At 44.2% G+C, this 19819-nt stretch overlaps 1 protein-coding gene across 1 annotated transcript; it reads right to left on the bottom strand.

The window, feature by feature from the left end:
- Positions 1-944: 944 nt before the first annotated feature.
- grm1b (glutamate receptor, metabotropic 1b) lies at positions 945-19759 on the bottom strand. The gene is made up of 9 exons (XM_054797402.1): positions 19625-19759; positions 16073-16844; positions 14020-14269; positions 11666-11901; positions 9575-9824; positions 9340-9508; positions 9146-9272; positions 5448-6375; positions 945-4447 (listed from the first exon to the last, which is right to left on the bottom strand). Exons 2-9 carry the CDS (start codon positions 16770-16772, stop codon positions 3787-3789), a joined length of 3321 nt encoding a protein of 1106 aa, XP_054653377.1. The 5' UTR covers positions 16773-16844; positions 19625-19759; the 3' UTR covers positions 945-3786.
- Positions 19760-19819: the final 60 nt, after the last annotated feature.

The raw sequence follows: 19819 nt of genomic DNA, 5'->3' as shown, positions 1-19819 counted from the left end.
TATTTGAAACTGTTGTTCTAACAATGTGTACTATCCCTATCACTCTGACGTTTATAGAGTGAGGAAGCTTACCAAACCATAAATTAAGCCTGTTCATGTTTTTATTTTGCGCTAGCACGGCTATGTTGTAAAAAAGTGTCTATATTTGGACATTGAAATGTTACATGTAAAGCATGTCTACTTTTGTTGTGAAATTAACAATATTTTCTCTGATCATTTTGTCATGATTTCTACTTAGAATTAAAGAATGATGTCTGAAATTGGTTTCTAATGTGTTTTATTCAAATATTCTAATAACTGTTGTGTAATCATTAGTGAAAAGTACATAATCTTCGTGTCCTCCTGCCGATGAAAATTTTGCAGAACATAATTCCATGGAAAAACAAACCCCATGATGATTACAATGGTATATATTCATGGAATAATTACTCAACTCTGCAACTAAAGTGATTTTTTTGTGTATAAAAGAGTAAAATAAGATTATTTGAACAAAAGTCTAACACCGAGTGGACACCGAGTTATGTACTTTACATTTAAGAAAGAGTGAACATGGGAGGGTTGCTATGGTATGTTGGGTGTGTGTTTTGCAATGTTTGAATTTTGTGTTGATAACATTACCAAGGTCTATCCACCAGTTTAACATTTTAAATGTAACACTCGGGTACCCTTGATCCGAGCCATGCACATATAATATGTAATATTAGGAGAAACAAACTAAAGTAAAAATAAATGCGTCATTTTGGAAAAATGAGGTTGGGGAAAAGTTGCCATTTGTAATACGAAAATCAAGTCAAACTATGAAGCCAATAAAGCCATCATATTATCTGAAGAAATACTCGATTACCACTTTATTCTCTTAATATGATTTGTTTCTCATAGTATTACGAGAATAAAGTCACAAGAACAACAAGTTTATTAGTTACGTTTATTTTGGAAGTCTCCAATTTTTTGTTTTCGTCTCTCACAACAACGTCGTCTTTCTTGAATATTTCAAGGTGATGCGACTAAAATGAGGTGCTTCTTCCTCCTCCTTCTCTTGGAGGACGTAGACAGTATCAAGAAGACATCATGCAGTCCACAAGTGACACGCAACGCCTTGTACAGTAGGTGGCGCTACACTCGTGTCACTCTAAAAACAAGCCAAGCTGCATTTCAAGCCCGTAGAAAAAAAATCACACTTAAGAAAAGGCCCAAAGGAAAAGGCCCTTCTGTGACAGGAAGACACGGTCACATCCTTGTGGCGCTAAAGCACGCTTGGAAAGCGCTAAGCTCTCCAGTGTCCTTTCTGGTCCTTTTATCAAATTACAGTCGGACTAGCAATCCCGTACAACGGTGTTGTTGTCACGGCGAGCCAACAGAAGCTAACGTGCTTTGTCGCGGTGGTGGCGTCCGTCTTCCCCACCGGAGGGATTTTCAACACCAATGAAGAGCGACGTCCAAGCCTTGGCTAGCTTAGCTATTACAGTAGTTTAACATCATTTCTACTGGACACAAACACAAACACGTCATTAGCTCGTAGCAGAAACGTCTTAGCAAACATTTCTCTCAGCGGCCACTTATCATGCCAAGCTTTACGTTATGGACGTACTGTAAGCTACACGCTACATGCTCCAAATGATGCCTCACGGGTTCCACCCGGGTGCATCTTTCTTTGACTGTCTTTTATTATGACTTCAATGTACAGATATATACAGGTACTACCCAAAAAATTAGAATATCAAGTAAAAGTTGTTGTTTGTGTTGCGCGAGTGGACAGACAGCAGGGGTGTCCACAGGTTTGTCCAGGGAGGGACGCCAAGTGACAAACTTGTTTACATTGTCTTCTCAGAATTAGGACTATTTGACAATATTTGGACTTTCTTCATGTAATATTACCACTTTTTTGTTTCCATTATTAAAACTTCAAAAAAAAGAGCTCTTTTTTCTTTCACATTTCAACATTATGCTACTAACATGACTAAGATTATTTGTACTACTAGTTTATGTTCATTAGAGTTATTTTGTTTATTCCCATAATATTATAACTACTTATTCCCATCATGTGATGACTTTATTCTTATATTATTATTAACTATTTCCACAACCAAATTTCAAAATTTCTCAAAATGGCAAACTTATTCTTAGTTTTTTTGTTTCCCATAATATTACTACTTAAAGAAAAACAGGTCTTTTTTCTGTAATATTTCAACTTTATGCTATAAAATGATGTCATTTTTCCTCATAATATTCCCATTTATTCCACTTTATGAGACTTCCTTCTCATAAAAAGACATGTCTGTTGTTTTCTACAACTATTTTCCGAGTACAGTCAAACTTGTCTATAGCGGCCACTAGAGGGAGTCTGCAAAAGTGGCTGCTATAGACAGGTGGCCTCTATAGACAGGTTGGCGTCCAGTTTGAATGTTGACCAGTAGAGGAAAAAAAAGGGAAAATAATAATAATAATAATGTTGACCAGTAGAGGGCACTGCGGACTGCTGATAAAAGTTGTACAGCACTACTAGGCTTGTTATTATCATGGTTCATGGTTTTAATCCTGAACATGCATGAGTCAAACAGTAACACATCACATAGTACACTTCACAATTTTGCATGTCCAAAAAGGAGTAGGAAGAAGCAAAGCTTATTTAATCCTACCCCTCATCAGTTTCACATCAGTTGCAATACATTTATTCACCTCTTGTTCTTCCAAGTGTACTTTGTAGGTCTACATGACAATGTAGTGCAATCATAGCCAAGGTTTTTACTTACTAAAAGGAAGCTAGAGGCTTAATAATAACTGATAGAATATATCCACCACCCACAGAACAAAGCTGTGCTAGTAATGTCTTACGCTTGTTTTTAATATTTTACTTTTTATACGGCAGAGTGTCATTACAGCTTTAGTTCATCAGGAAGTGACGGGAAGTGACGGTGGGAGTCCCGAGCAGGAGAGCTAGGCTCAGTGCTAGCTGTGAGTTTGGAGAGAGTTGGGAAGTGTGTTTATGTTGGCGTGGATGTAAAGTCCTGCAGTGTTCTCCGATGTTAATAAAGCCATTAAAGTGCATCGGTGACGTGAGTCTTTCCTTCCCCACAACAAGCGGCATTACAGTATTGACCAGTGCACACCAGGAAATAAACGGTGTCACTGTCTGCAACAAGCTCCAAAGAAGACGGCTTTTTTATGTGGAACAACTGACAGTTTGTGTGGATCTTGTGAATGATTGTGACTGAGCTAGGACTCAGTAATTAAAGTCTACACACGACGGCTTCATTGATTGAAAAACGAAACTTTTTCGTGCATGAAGCTTCTACTTGAGTCGGTAATTTGGCCGCTATATGCAGTCAGATATTGACCAAGGGAGACAAAATGGGTGGCCGCTGGCCGCGTTGGACAGGTGACTGCTATACACAGGGTCTATAACATGTAAATTTGATGGGGGGGGGGGAGAATTTTTTCAGTGGCTGCTATAGGCAGGTGGCCGTTCTATAAAGGTGGCCGCTAAGACAGGTTTGACTGTATTTCAGCTTTCTTCTTGTCATCGTAGTCTGAGTATTTCCAAAAACTGACTCCCCAGATGACAAATGTATTGTTTGTCATCGTATTACGTCACGCCTTCTTTGTGATGCAACCAACTGAGGTTGTTTTTCCTCATCGTGTTATTGTCGGAAAGTGAGGACATTTTCATGTCACTCTCGCTGTGTTGTGACTTTTATTGTGAAATATGACTTTTAGAAGGCGCCAATGAAAAAACAGCAACTCGGACCCCCCCTGAATCGGAGCATTAGCGGCGTGCGTCACGAAGGATCACAGAGTGGAGGAGCTCTTCCCGAAGTCTCGGAGGACGGCCGACGTGCACGACGTATCGAGCGGCGAGCACAAAATGGACTCCGATATGGGCGAATTGGGGAAGGGAGCTGCGAAATCTCGAAAAGGAGACGGGGGCATGAGCGCCAATGAGGCCCCCGTGGCCGGCGTGACCTCCTCGTCTTGACGGAGGCCGTCGTCGTCCGAGTATCCCAGGAGGAGGCCAAACTGCTCGTTCTCCACGTCCTCCCCTAAAAGGGAGGCGGGCTCCCGGTCGAAGAAGCGCAGGCGGTCCTGCCGGATGAGGCGGGTCTGGTGGTACACGGGCGCGGCACGCGCAGCCTCAGGGTTGAATTTAGCCACAACTTCCTGGGAGACCACGCAGCCTGGCGCATAGAGCTCCGCCCGCACGGAGGGAGGAGTCACGGCGTCGCCCTCGTCCTCCTCGACCACGTTGTACAAAGTCTTGGCGCCGAGCTGAGAGAACGGAAGCCCGGCCGAGCCGCGGCGACTGCTCGCTAACGGCTTGATGACGGCCGTCTGATTGGACGCCGCCTCCCGCTTCTTCACGTGAACCGACAGTCTGTGCCAGATGCGATGGCCTTTGGGGGGGGGCGGCCTTGCCCCTGGTTCACACCATGACACAGACGTCCCATTTGAACTAGCAACAGAAGCAGAAACACAAGCGTCACCCCAAGACACAAGACTAAACAAAAGGCTTCTCTACACATCTTCAAATCAAGCCTTCCGCGCAGCATTTTTTCTGCGCAGTTTTGATAAATAGGCTTTGCTACACATCTGAAACCTTTCTGGCCCTCTGCACGGAATGTTTATTTTTTAAAATAGGCTTTGCTACACAAAAAACTTCAAACTTAAAAGACAAGCTTTTTTAAAACAAATAAAGTTGAGCTAAAAACAGGCTTTTCTACACATCTTAAAATAAAGCCTTCTGGCCTTTGGCATCTTTGCTTTTACAAATAGGCTTTGCCACACATCTTAAAACAAAGGCTTTGTTGTTTTTTTAAAAGGATTCACTTAAATAAAGGCTTCGCTACACATTTTACAATAAAGCCTTCTGAATGTCTGCGCAGCATAATTGTTTTATTTTTCGCTACACATCTTAAAATAACTCTTTCTAGTCCTCTGCACTGAATCTTTGTTTTTAAAAAATAGGCTTTGCTACACAGCTTAAAAGAACGGCTTTGTTTTTTTGTTTGTTTTTTTAAGGCTTCTCAAAAAAAAAATCCTTGCTTTTCTACACATCTTAAAATAAGCCTTCTGGCGTTCAGCACAGCATCTTTGCTTTTAAAAGTAGGCTTTGCCACACATCTTAAAACAAAGGCTTTCTGGTTGTTTTTTGTGTTGTTTTTTTAAGGATTCGCTAAAAAAAGGCTTCTCTACACATCTTATAATAAAGCCTTCTGCACTGCATTTAAAAGAGGCTTTGCTACACATGTGAAAATAAAGCTGTGAAAGCTTCCTTTCTATTTCTACGTGCGGCTGAACGACGACTGCTGAAACAGGAAGTGGCGCACTGCTAACTTTGACCTCCCCGAGCACACGGAAGTTGCTGGTGTCAAGCGAGCCGGCGGGTCAGAGGTCGGCAGAGACGTGAGAGCGGTCGGCACCTGCGAAGCGCCCAGGAGACTCCGTGAACCCACCTGCCCCCACAGGCGTCCTTCTTCCTGTTGAACACGCCCAGCAGGCCGCCGCTCCGGCACGCCGGCTTGCCGTCGCCCACATGCATGCGCACGGCATCCGAGGTGGTGAAGGCACTGCGCACGTTGCGCTCGGGCTTGGCGATGATGATGTACATCTTGGGCGCGAACATGCAGCCCAGGGCGACGGTCACGCTCAGGCTGACGGAGAAGGAGGTGGTGATGATCTTGTAGTCGCTGCCGAAGTAGATGGGCACGAAGGCCAGCCAGATGATGCAGGTGGTGTACATGGTGAAGGCCACGTACTTGGCCTCGTTGAAGTTGGCGGGCACGTTGCGGGTCTTGAAGGCGTAGTAGGTGCAGCTCATGATGAGCAGGCCGTTGTAGCCCAGCGGCGCCACCACGCCCAGGTTGCTGGTGTTGCAGATGAGGAAGACCTCCCTGATGCTGGGATAGGACCTCACGGGCTCGGGGGGCTCCAGGACCATGAGCGTGACCTCCAGCGTGAGCTGCACGCCGATCAGGACGGAGGCGATGGCCACCTGGGTCCAAGCGCTCATGAACCTGGGCTTCCTGGTGCAGATCTTCTTCTTGCTGCCCGCCAGGATGCGGGCGATGCGGTTGGTTTTGGTGACGAGGGCCGAGTAGCACATGGCGGCCGACAGGCCCACCAGCAGCCTCTGGAGGTAGCAGGAGGCCACGGTGGGCCGGGCGATGAGGGTGAAGGGGCACAGGTAGCCCAGGAAGATGCCCGCCAGGATAATGTAGCAGAGTTCCCGGCTGGACGACTTCACCACCGGCGTGTCGCGGTACAACACGAAGGTCAAGGCCACGAACGACGTCGCCAAGATGCCCGAGCAGGAGAAAACCACTTGGATGATGGATTCCGGGTCGCTCCACTCCAGGTAGCGCAGGGGGATGGGGTCGCAGCCTGGACACCACAAACACATCCCCATCAGAACATCTTTTTACAGCCACTGGATCTCACCGTCACTCCTTTCAGCCAACCAGACTAAGCCATCGTTTGATGAGAGCAACGCAAGATTAGGAGCAAGAAAACCATCTTGCATTTCAGAAGCATCACCTTCAAGTATGAAAGACAAGTCTTCAGAGGTCAGGACGAACAACAACACTTTGGAAAATGAGGTCACGGAAAAGGTTGCGATGGTACCAGAATGACGTGAAAACATGCTGGCAATGAAGACGAACGTTGGAAGAGTTGAAAGAGAAAAAAACTGAATAAAGTCCAAAAGAGGAAGCAAGAAGTCACTTTCGGGGATAAGAAACAAAACAAACATGTCATAATTGGAGACAACGACGTTGGGGAAAGAGAATATTACCACAAAAACAACTAACAAGCTGGGATTTCCGAGTATAAAGTCAAAATATTAAGAGGAAAAAAAAGTCGTATTCCAAGTCTAGTGAGCAAAAAAGTGGCAATTTTACGAGAATCAACCTGTAATATGATGACGCAAAAACATCATTTTAGGCGCATAAAGATGAAATATTAAAGAAAACACATTTTATTTTGAAAGTCATCAAAACAATGAACAACATTGGAACTTAGGTCTCGGAAAAAGTAGCAATACCATGTCAATAAACCAGGATCACAGGAAGGACCTTGAAATCCTTGGAAATATTACCAATATTACGAGAAAAAATCATCTTATTTAGAGTTGAAATATTACAAATGCATGTCATATTCAGAAAAAGCAACAAAACATTAACTTGTCATTTTGAATATGACATAACCATGACGATACGATAAGATACCATGAATAACGTTCATGTATGCTTCCTTCATATTTCATCTCATGACGATACGATACCATGAATAACGTTCATGTATGCTTCCTTCATATTTCATCTCATGACGATACGATACCATGAATAACGTTCATGTATGCTTCCTTCATATTTCATCTCATGACGATACGATACCATGAATAACGTTCATGTATGCTTCCTTCATATTTCATCTCATGACGATACGATACCATGAATAACATTCATGTATGCTTCCTTCATATTTCATCTGTGTACTTTTCCTCATAATATTATGAGTTTATTGTCAAATTGAGGCTTTTCTTATCATTAGAACTTTTTCCTCTTGATATTTGGACTTTATTCTGGTAAAAACACAGCTGGATCTCCCCCCCCAGGTAGAAATAGTGACTTTTATTGCCATCATATTTTGGCTTTATTCACATGAAATGATAACTTTGATGTATTTTTGGTCATTGCTAATATTTCAACTTAGAATAAAGAACTTTGAACACCCCTGAGTGAGTTGCGTTTCCGCTAAGAGAAGTAAAGTATAGCTCGCGTGGGGGGGGGCAGGTTGAGAGAAAAAGCAGTAAGTAAGTCTAAGTAGGTTTTTAGCTCAACTATAAATAACCCACACCCACTTTTCTAGCCCACTCTGTCTGGGCTGCAGCCAGCGGGGGAGGGGTGGAGGTGGCGTTTCTGGTATCACCAAGGGTTCCGCTGGGTTCAATACTTCATTCCAAAGCAGTATTCCAGTGTATACTAGTAGTACTGTAAGAAGGCACAGCAGTGTGACGTGTGCATTCACCTGTGAGGGAATCACCTCGGGGGGGCGGGAGAACGACGCTGTTAAAACAGAGGACCCTTAAAGTGGGCCGTGAAACCAGGGAGCTGCAGGAGCACGATGGGAAAAGCACAAAAAGACAAGCTGGTCGGGTCTTGACTGGCACTTTGTAAGCATACAGACTAAAAAGCAGGCTTCGCTGCACGTCTTACAATGCAACGCAGAGTCACCATTGCACTCCTATTGTCTTTGTTTACGACACATTGCTCAACTCTCATGCTGCAGGGACTCCAGACGGCCGTTTGCATGGGTAGACACATACTGTATATAAACACTGACCCACTATCATGCTAGGTGTTAGCATGCTAACGTTAGCATTATAGCATTGCTAGCATGGTAACATTAATATACAGTAGTAGCAGTTTTAGCCGTATTCATAGACAGACACTTCTATGAACACTTATCATTTTAGGTGTTAGCATGCTAACATTAGCATGTTAACATTGCTAACATGAGCAAAATAGCATTTTTAGCCATTTTCATAGGTAGACACTATTTTGCTAGGTGTTAGCATGGTAACATGAACATAACATGAGCATGTTAGCACGCTAACATAATTATACTAACATTTGTAGCATTTTCATAGGTATACACTATTTTGCTAGGTGTTAGCATGGTAACATGAACATAACATGAGCATGTTAGCACGCTAACATAATTATACTAACATTTGTAGCATTTTCATAGGTAGACACTATTTTGCTAGGTGTTAGCATAGTAACATGAACATAACATGAGCATGTTAGCACGCTAACATAATTATACTAACATTTGTAGCATTTTCAGAGGTTGGCACTTACACAGATGAGTATTTTTAAGTCATTCAAACCCTTCCATGCTCAAGGAATGTAAATATGTGGGTCAAATAAATGGTGTAAATCACAATATGGGGGGGGAACTATGGCGCTTGGCGGAGGTCTGCGCTTTCTGAGTGCTTTTCCAGTTGCAGAACTATAAAAATGTGTTTTGTGTTAACTTTTTTGTCTTTCTGGAAGGGATGAATTGGATTGAAAGATTCCTTAAGAGAAAAATGGATTGAGCTGTGGAAGGGACTCATGAGGCTAAGCAAGGTTCCGACTTTGCAACGTGCCTTCCAATCCTTGGTCGGGCCACCATCCCAGCTTGCAGGCCTTGCACGTGAACTCATCCTGGACGTACTCGTTGTCTTTGCAGGCCGTGCAGATCCAGCAGCAGCTCACCTCTCCCTTCCTGATCACCTGGTCGAGCAAACGCGAAGCAGAGCGTCAGGCGACGGTTTTTGGGCGACGGCGACGCGGCGCTCACCTTGATCTCCCCTTTGGAGCAGGGCTCGCTGCACACCGAGCGCACCGCGCCACTGCGGTTCGTCTGGATGGCATCATCGTCAACGCTGAGCACGCCCTCGTGCCATGAGCCGATGTTGACGTAGTCGTAAGCGCCGGGTTTCACGCTTTGGAAGTTCATGATCTCGTACCTGACGTCGAGGACACAACATGGCGGCATTAAGCGGAAGGCACGCTGCAAGGCGTCTATACTGTACCTCCCGGGTGAGTCCCCGTTCTCGTCGAACCAGATGTCCTCCCCGGAGACGCCGGTGAAGGAGGTCTTGAGCAGGAAGTCCAGCAGGCGGCTGCCGTCCACAGGCGTCATGGCGTCGCACAGGCCCGTGTGGCCGTCGGGGCACAGGCTGGTGTGCATGTCGTGCAGGCCGTGCGCCATGGCATAGATGGCGTTGATGACGAAGCCCATCTTGCTGTCTTGGACATAGCTGTCCTCCAGGCGCTCGGAACCTGTCCACAGGAAAGCGGCACTCAGGATTTGTCGCACTTTGTACTCTTTTGCTTCCAAGTAGGAATTTGTGTGTCTTGAGCGTTAACACTAATTAATTTCTTTTTAAGAAGTGTAGCGAAGCCTACTTTTTTAGAAAACACTCTCGGGCGGTGACATACGACATGAGTGACTTGGTGCTGGGGGACACATCAAGTACTGTTTCAAATACTGTAAAAAGTGACCTTTGGCATAATGAGGGTCCTTACGAGGACTTCAGGTGTGCAGCGCGTGTGGCATCACAAGGAGCATTTCTGCAGAGCTCTGTGGGAGGCCAACTGGACACGGCTTCATAGAAATGGCTCAGCACCAAAGACCGTCCATCGCTGCCGTAATGAGGCTGAATTGAGCTGCACAAAAAGCACCGCTGACGGATTCCTACGGTGCTGGCGAGCAAACGGGGTTACCCACGCCGCGTGTGCAAATAAGAACCCGGCGGTTCCGTGCGTGAGATAAAAGAAAATCAGCACGTGAAAAAAAGACTTGCATGTTATGTGTGCCTGATAATAGCACGCAAAAATAAAGACATATGTTTACAAATCTAATCCAATGAAAATAGACACCTCTGAGAGGGAGATGGAACAACGTATTTATTACATGTGCATGCATCCTTTTGTATTTCTATACTCATCAATGTCTTCTCATTGAAGAATACAATGACTTAAAGAGGGAGCCGCAACAAATTCAACACTACAGGAATGGAAATGAAAAAATGTAAAAAGTCCTTGTGTTATATTGTATATACATGACGATAACAAGGAATGACATGTTAAATGACATGTTAAATGACATGTTAAATGACATGTTAAATGTTAAATGACATGATGTGTTAAATGACATGACATGTTAAATGACATGTTAAATGACATGACATGTTAAATGACATGTTAAATGACATGTTAAATGACATGTTAAATGTTAAATGACATGATGTGTTAAATGACATGTTAAATGACATGTTAAATGACATGTTAAATGTTAAATGACATGTTAAATGACATGTTAAATGTTAAATGACATGATGTGTTAAATGACATGTTAAATGTTAAATGACATGATGTGTTAAATGACATGACGTGTTAAATGACATGTTAAATGACATGTTAAATGACATGTTAAATGTTAAATGACATGATGTGTTAAATGACATGTTAAATGACATGTTAAATGACATGTTAAATGTTAAATGACATGTTAAATGACATGTTAAATGTTAAATGACATGATGTGTTAAATGACATGTTAAATGTTAAATGACATGATGTGTTAAATGACATGACGTGTTAAATGACATGTTAAATGACATGACATGTTAAATGACATGTTAAATGACATGTTAAATGACATGTTAAATGTTAAATGACATGATGTGTTAAATGACATGTTAAATGTTAAATGACATGATGTGTTAAATGACATGTTAAATGACATGTTAAATGACATGTTAAATGTTAAATGACATGTTAAATGACATGTTAAATGACATGTTAAATGTTAAATGACATGTTAAATGACATGTTAAATGACATGTTAAATGACATGTTAAATGTTAAATGACATGTTAAATGACATGTTAAATGACATGTTAAATGTTAAATGACATGTTAAATGACATGTTAAATGACATGTTAAATGACATGTTAAATGACATGTTAAATGTTAAATGACATGATGTGTTAAATGTTAAATGACATGTTAAATGTTAAATGACATGATGTGTTAAATGACATGACGCTACCTTCCGTTGATGTACTCGTGCTCCACACTCGGCTGTCAGACAGAAAGCAGGAAGTGGCGCACGTACCTGAGCAGTTCCTGGCGTAATTCCCGTTCTCCTGGGGGTGACCCGGAAGGCGGCACTGGAAGCGGTGCTGCCAGAACTCGGGGAACCACGGGTTGCGGCTGTTGGTGGCCAGCCGCAGCTTCAGGAAGTAGTCGTCAAAGGAGGAGACCTCTTCCGACTGCAGCTTGACGGTGATGCCCCCCAGCGCCTCCCGCTCGTAGCCCTCCACCACCTCCATTCGGTCGGCCCAGCCGTCGCTGCAATGAGCACGAGAGTTGCCGTCATCGTGTCTCGTGTAGGAATACTGCACTTTTTTCTTTCCTTGTTTTAATGTCACTAATGAGACGGGCCCGCAGCCGCGCACACGCTGCTCGTTGAGAAGAGCCACACGCACCATCGTGACCTCACGGCCTTCATGCCCCCCAGGGAATGTTTTCATAGATGAGAACAGCGTGGGGGATAGCGATTGCCTTCCCAAGCTCTTTTTTTTTGGGGCGGGGGTGTTGGCTCGGCCTTGCAGACGACCAAAGCGACAATGGTGCTCCGGCGTCGCGGGCCATCTGCTTCGCCATCACACCCCTGCCGCGCCAAAAAGCTGCAGCTCTGACGCCAGCACCGTCTAAATATCAAGCAGGAGCGTCCAAAGTGCTTTTTAACGACCCGCCGCACACTCGAAAAATAGCATTTCATAAGAAAACAACAACAGCAGCAAATACGGAAAAATCAGCAGTACTTTTACAAGAATAACATCTAAATATTACGAGAAAAAGGCTGTCATTCACAAGAAAATGTAATTTTACCACAATAATGTTGCAATATCATTTTGTATAATATAATATACTATATCATTTTAGTCGCATCAAGTGGAAATATTACGGAAAAGAGGTCATAATATTGTGAATAACAAACAAAGTACAGAATAAAGCTGGAATTTTGGGAAAATTAGGTTCCAGGAAAGTCATAATGATACAAGAATAAAGTCAAAATATTATGGGAATAAATGAGAAGAAAATGTAGGAGACGAACACTGACCAACACCTCAGGTGCGCCACAGAAACATTTTCCTTTTTAGCACAAGTCACCTTGACCCAGAAACACAACACTTCCTTTGCTCCCCCCGTGTGCCGTCCTCACGCCTGCCGTCTGACAGCGAGAGGCAGATCAGCGGCCACACACAACATTGGTTTTTATTGGCTCCAACTTTACATGGGCCATCTTGGAATGTCATTTTCTACACAATAGACTCCATGCTGGTTGCTACTGTTAATAATAAGAATAATAATGGATTAGATTTAGCGCTTCACAATGAAGTGAAGCCATTATTCATTCATTCCTAAACCACATGCCTATGGTGGGAATCTACGTCTGTAGACACAGCCGCCCTGGGGGAGTCTGACAGAAATGTGGCTGCCAATTCGCCTCTCCGACCACCAACAAACATTCATTTGAATACAATTAGAATTAAAATGTTGCCCAATAAGTCCACTTTAGGATTATGTAGAGGGGCTCAAATATATAAATATAATCGTATGTCATCCTGTATGCAGGTTGCTGCAGCTAACATTTTAAGAAAACCTAAACATATCACACATTTAATTGTACATGTCATGTGATTGTATAGTCATTTAACTGTATTTCATTGTATGATAGATACGTGATGTCCAAGACAAATTCACTAATTGTGTCTATTGCTGTAATTGTATTTAATGATACCGTATTTCATGCATTGCATTTATTTGTAGTAATTTAATTTATCTTGTATATTATTGTTTTTAATTAACTTAATTTATTTTTATGTATTTGAATGCAATGAATGCAATGTGATTGGGATATTTAATGTGATTGTATGAAGTCAATTGAATTTAATTGAATTGTATTTTATTTAAATTAATTGTGTCTATTACTGTAATTGTATTTAATGGGATTGTATTTCATTCATTGTATTTATTTGAATTTCATCGTATTTAATTTACCTGGATTTATTTGTATTGAATTTAATTGCATTTACCGGTATTGTATTTCATTTGATTGTATTAATTAAAAAGAATTAAAATTGAAGTCGCAATGTATCCTAATGAGTATGAAAGGATCGTTCATGGCTGATCAATGTAAATACTGATCATGAAGTCGTGCGTGTCTACGCTAAGTGGAAATAGCCCCATCAGAAGGACCTGCCTAGCAACAAGAAGCAGGAAACTGCCTTGCAAGCTAACTTGGCAATTTCCACTGAGCAACAAGGCCATGACTTTTAGTTCAAGCGAATTTGGAGTCGGGGACCCGGGGGGCGCATTTTAAACGAAACAAAAGCCTCGTGAACTTTTGATGCATCACTAACGCAACAGCACGGCTCGCAGAGAAAAGAACTTCCCACAAACCTGCCAATTAGGAGGAATTCTCCGGCAACTCCCAGGCGCCTCATGGCCATGAGCAGGCCTCGTACCGTCATGCCCTCGCAGAAGCAGACCACCACCCTGGCTTTGGGCAGACGCTCGCGCAGCTTCCGCAGCAGCCTGTCAAACTGCTTCTCGCCGGCGTTGCTGTAGATCTTGTCCGAGTGCGAAAGGCAGAGTCCTTCCTGCGAGGCCAGCTCCTTGAACACCTCCATCCCGCTTTCCCCGTAGTTACCTGCGCCACACCAGCCACGGGCGCCTCCGTCATCATCATCATCATCATTTGGGTCTGCCTGACTTCGTGTTCCCGTCCAATGTTTGGACTCGGGTAGGACGAATGAGCAGGAAAACCACTCCTTTCATTTCCGGTGATCCACAAGCTAGCTAAAACCTCTATTCAATGATCAGGTTTGTGTCTAGCAACAGGGACCACCAGAAACAGCCTGCTGGCTATTTTTATTTCAGTGTCATTTTGATTCGGTTGAAATGAGACAATATGCAGGTTTTTGAAGAACACCAAAACTAGGGCTGTCAAAAATAGTCGACAATTAATGTCAATAATTAGGTTACATTTTTAGAGTAATTAACTCATAGGCCTTATGGCGAGCCACCTCTCACTGTTTAGACGACTGGAAGCAACACAGTGTAGTTCCCCACAGCGTCTGACCTCTCAAATAACTTTGATCTCACCTGAACACATCAACGGCGGTGCAGTTCTAACAACATGCAGTGTATGTATTTCCGACTCACAAACGCGTCTTTTGTCCCTTCGTCGTCGGAACAACACTTCATCATTGTCTCTACATGACCGCGAGATGCATTCAGGGACACTCCGAACTTCACAAGAACATCTTTATTATGCGTCTAAATAAACAGAAAGACAAAGAAAACAATAAGTGGATATTTATATCACTCATTTTGTAATGCTAAATGCGGAAGTACAATTTTTAGCATTTAAGTAATGCTTGTAAATCCTAGAAAACACACTCAAAATGTGAATACGACTTCAATTACGTGGTGTGTTTGAACGCGGCCCGTCATTGCGCATAATAACACGGTTTAAATAAAGTGTGATTCAAATGTTCTGCTACTGTTAAAGACGTTATACTTCCGTCTTCTATGCCGCTTATCCTCACCAGAATGGTGGGATAGGCTCCAAGCTGACTTCAGCACACCCTGGACTGGTGTCCAGCCAATAGCAGGGCACATATAGACAAACACTCACATTCATACCTATGGACAATTTAGAGTCTCCAATGAAGCTAACATGCATGTTTTTGGAATGTGAGAGGAAACCGGAGTACCCAGAGAAAACACATGCACGGGGAGAACGTGCAAACTCTACATTCAATAAAATAAAATAAAATATTCCTAGGTAGGAATGCGAGTTTGTAAACGTGCCCTGCCATCGGCTTTGCCTCTCGCCCCAACTGGTAGGAAATGAATGTATTTAATTTCATTTCATTTGGTTGGATTTGATGAACTAACGTTTCTCTCGGGCGTCTAAACCCAGCTCACGTTCGCGAGGTTACTACTGCAACATCACATCATCGGTAGGCTAAAGCTCATTTGCCTCATGACCATTTAATTCAATTCAATTGTATTTAAATTGAATTGAATTGAATTTTTTGCCAAAAACTTTATGTGACAAAAAGTGTTAGGATGTATAGCTAGTAAGTGAGCAATTACATTTTTCAAGTTTCTGCCTCGCAACAAGGAGCGGGAAAGAGAATTGATATAATTATTTTCAGCCAATCTTAGTCCACCTGCTAGCGTGTGAAATCTTTCACTGGATTTTCACGGGAGAAAGTGAATGAAATGTTCTGCCTGGCAACAGGGACTAGGAAACGGACGCAGTTGTTTTGATCTGTGTGTGTGCTACTGCTTGCTAGCTGAAGCGTACATGCCTTTTTCAGGTTTCTGCCTAGCGACAATGTAGGTTTATGGGCTGATAGCCAGGTAAAATTGTGATTGGCTGCAGGTCGTGCCGCGACCGTGCACAGGGTAAAGGGCGGAGAAGCAGGCAGTGGCGCCTTACCTTCTGTGTGGACAGCAGACACGTAGGTCCAGTTGTATCGTTTGACAATGTCCACAAGGGCCCGGGCCTGGAGGGTGTCGGAGGGCACCACCCTGAGGAAGTACTTGAAGAGCGTCTTGTCGCTGAGGTCGATGCTGGTGGCCGAGTAGGCGATCTGCGGGATGTTGAACAGCTGCAGCAGGTTCTGCACTTGAATGGCGACCGAGCTGGAGCCGGGCCCGATGACCCCCGCGATGGGCTTTTTGGTGGGCGGAGGCTGACCGGAAGGCGCCCCGTCCACGCACCACCTGGCGCCCTCGCTGTCGTCCCGGATGGAGATGAGGGAGTCTCGTATGAACTCGATGCTCTGCTCCAGCGCCACGGAGGAGTGCCAGCAGGAGTCTCTGATCTCACATCCCAGCGTGATGTTGGGCAGCAGGTGCGGGACCGAGTTGATGCGGTCCAGCGTGTGGAACATGGCCTCCACTCTCTGGATACCGTACTGCTCGCGCACCTCCCCGCACTTCCTCTCCGCCACCTTCTCGGCCGACGGCTGGTGGTGGATGGAGAAGAGGGCGCCGATGATGATGTCCCCGTCCATCCTGGCCACCAGGCGGGAGGCGGAGCTCGGCACCAGTGACCTCTCGTTCTTGGACGCGACCGATGCCTGGAAGACTAAAAGCAGGAGGTACAAGACCCGCAGGGCGAACAAGGGACTCATGTTGGACTGTGTGCCGCAGGTGCAGGGCGCAGAATCATGTCCGCCGGGTCATCATGGAGGTCCATCAAGGCTCTTGAATGAGAAGACGAGCTGTGTGTGAATCAGTGCTTTAAATATCCCCGCCCCCAAATGCTCCTTCATAATCTGTCATTTTGTGACTGGAATATTTTCTGGGTGCCAATAAAAATACAGCTGCCGGACACAAATGGCCCCCGGGCCGCACTTTGCACACCCGTGATCTATCTCTTTTAGGGTGTCCAAAGTGCGGCCCGAGGAACATGCTAAAAATATAATTTAACAAGAAAAAAACCAACAACATCAACAGCAGCAAAAATGGAAAAATCAGCAACAATTTTCCAAGAATAAAGTCAAAATATTCATTCATTCACTAGCAACGACGTATTCACACGGTTTTATAAACATCAACACCGAATCCCAACAACGTATTCATAGGCCTTTTACCTTTTTTTGCACGAGAGGCAAAAAGAGGTGATGACGCAACTCCCCACTAATGCATTTCACTTCAGAGCAATTTGAAGCCATAAAAACGGCCACAAGGTGGCAGCAGTGCATTTGATAAGCGCTCGGCAGGGATCATGTGGATGGAAAAAACATCACACATGACAGGAAGGAGGAAGTGAGAGAGCGTGGAGGAGTCTAGCATGCAACTGGTTACACATTGTAGGGACATTTTAACACATGCACACGCACACGCGTGCACACACATAGCTCAGTTCCGAATGTGAAAATTGTACAGTACATAGTTGATGGTGTTATATTTGTAAATAAATGGTTATTTCCATGTTTTTGTGTTGGTATAGTTGTTTAGATATTTCAGCTGTCACAAAAGTAAAACATTTGTGAAAGTTGTACTTGAAATGGATCTCTTTGCAAAAAGCTGGTTTCTCCCTTTTTTAGTCAGGAACTGATATTTTCCTGAAACGTACCTATGTTCCACTGCTGATTACTGAAGAACGCAAAAAGGTAGAAACAAACTACCGAAGGGGTCGTCTTTTGAAAAATGGCTGGGATTGAATGAGCTAATAAGAGAATAAAGTTATAATAATAATAATAATAATGTAATGTTGTGAGGAAAATAACTATTATTATTTTAGTAGCATAAAGTTGAAATATTGAAAAAATTTTTTAAAGTAACATTATAAAAACAAAACAACTCAAAGTTTTTGGAAAATTTGTTTGTGGAAAAGTTATGTACGGGAATAAAGTTGTATTCTAACGAGGAAAAAGCTGCAAACTCCTAACATTATGAGAAAAATCATGTAATTTTAGGAGCATAGAGTTGAAATGTTCAAGAATGGGTATGATCTGCCTGGAGTTCCTTAAAAGAAGGGGAACTATTCAAACTATCGTGGGATGACACTTTTCAGCCTTCCTGGTTAGGTCTGTCAGGGGTTCTGAAGAGGAGAACAGTTGAACTTGGATCCAGGAGGAGCTGTGTGGTTTTGGTCCTGGTCGTGGAACTATGGACCAGTTCTACACTCTTGGCAGGATCCTTGAGGGTGCATGGGAGTTTGCCCAACCAGGCTACATGTGTTTTGTGGACTTGCAGAAGGCATTCCACCGTGTTCCTCCAGGATCCTGTCGGGAGCACTCCAGGACTATGGGGTACCGGCCCACCTAGATCAGGCGGTTTGTTCCCTGTAAGACCGGTGCAAGGGTTTGGTTGCCATTGGCAGCAATAAGTCGGACTCGTTTCCAGTGAGGGTTACACTCACTGCCTTTTGTCACTGACTCTGTTCAGTACTTTTATGTGGAGAAGTTCTAGGTGCAGCCAAGGCGTTGAGGGTTCCTGGTTTGGTGGCTGCAGGATTGGGTCGCTGCTTTTTGCAGATGAATTGGTCCTGCTGCCTTCATCGAGCCGAGACCTTCAACTTTGCAACCAGGTGTGAAACGGCCGGGATGACAATCAGCACCTCCAAGTCCGAGTCCATGGTTCTCCAATGGTGGAATGCCATCTCCAGGCCCACAGAGAGGTGGGGGAAGGATGGAACGTGAGATGGACAGGCGGATTGGTTTGGCGTCTGCAGTGATGCCAGCTCTGCATGGGTCCGTTGTGGTGAAGAGGGAGATGAGCCTAAAGGTGGATCTACCTTCCTACCCTCATCGATGTCCATGAGCTTTGGGTAGTGACCCAAGGGACAAGATCGCAAGACAAGAACCGCTGCTCCTTCAGACGAGCCAGATAGGGTGGATCGGGCATCTGGTCAGGATCCCTCCTGGACGCCTCCCTGGGGAGGTGTTCAGGGCACGCCTGATAGGAGGCCTTGGGGAAGACCCAGGACACGTTGGAGAGACTACGTCTCTGAAGTGGCCTGGGAACGCCTCGGCATCCGCCGGGAGGATGAAGTTACCGGGGGGGAGGGAAGTCTGGGCTTCCCTGCTTAGGCTGCCGCCCCCACAACCCACCTTGGATAAGTGTTAGTAGATGGATGGATGGAGGTGGGTGACGGATCCATTACAGGTGGGTTACAGGCAGAAGACATTAAAATATGTAACATACAAACAATATTATAATATCAAAGATCTGATTTGTAGAGCAAGTTTCATATTTGCTGTGATGTTTCTTCTGGTTGCCTTGAAATACCATCTCCATTCCTGTAAAATGCACTTTGGACATCTCGTTATGTGTATTCATGTTTCCACAGATGACACAGACAATGTTTGAATATCATTTCAACGCCACAGAGAGCCGCGCCTGCCCTTTCAGTCAACATTTACCAGCAAACGTCTCCTGAAATGCTCCTGCAATTAACATGTGAGGCTTAACTGATCAAGCTGGCGTGCTGTGACAGAAAAGGTCATGCAAAACCGTCGTCTGCTACAGTACCTACCCCTGGTGGACCAGGCAGGCTGAAGTAGACGCCTCTCCCGGGGAATCCAGTTCCCTCCGTGAAGAGTCTGATACGAGACGGAGCGGACTGACTCTCTCTTTGTCTCTGCACTGACGCTGAGCTTCCTCTTCTGCTGGTCGCTGCATCTTGAAAGCGGGTCACGCGGCGCCGCAGTGCCACTGATCTCCAGCCAGA

The sequence above is a fragment of the Dunckerocampus dactyliophorus genome, chromosome 13 (assembly GCF_027744805.1).
Source record: "Dunckerocampus dactyliophorus isolate RoL2022-P2 chromosome 13, RoL_Ddac_1.1, whole genome shotgun sequence".
Lineage (NCBI taxonomy): Eukaryota > Metazoa > Chordata > Actinopteri > Syngnathiformes > Syngnathidae > Dunckerocampus > Dunckerocampus dactyliophorus.
This window is presented reverse-complemented; position numbering and strand designations above follow the sequence as displayed.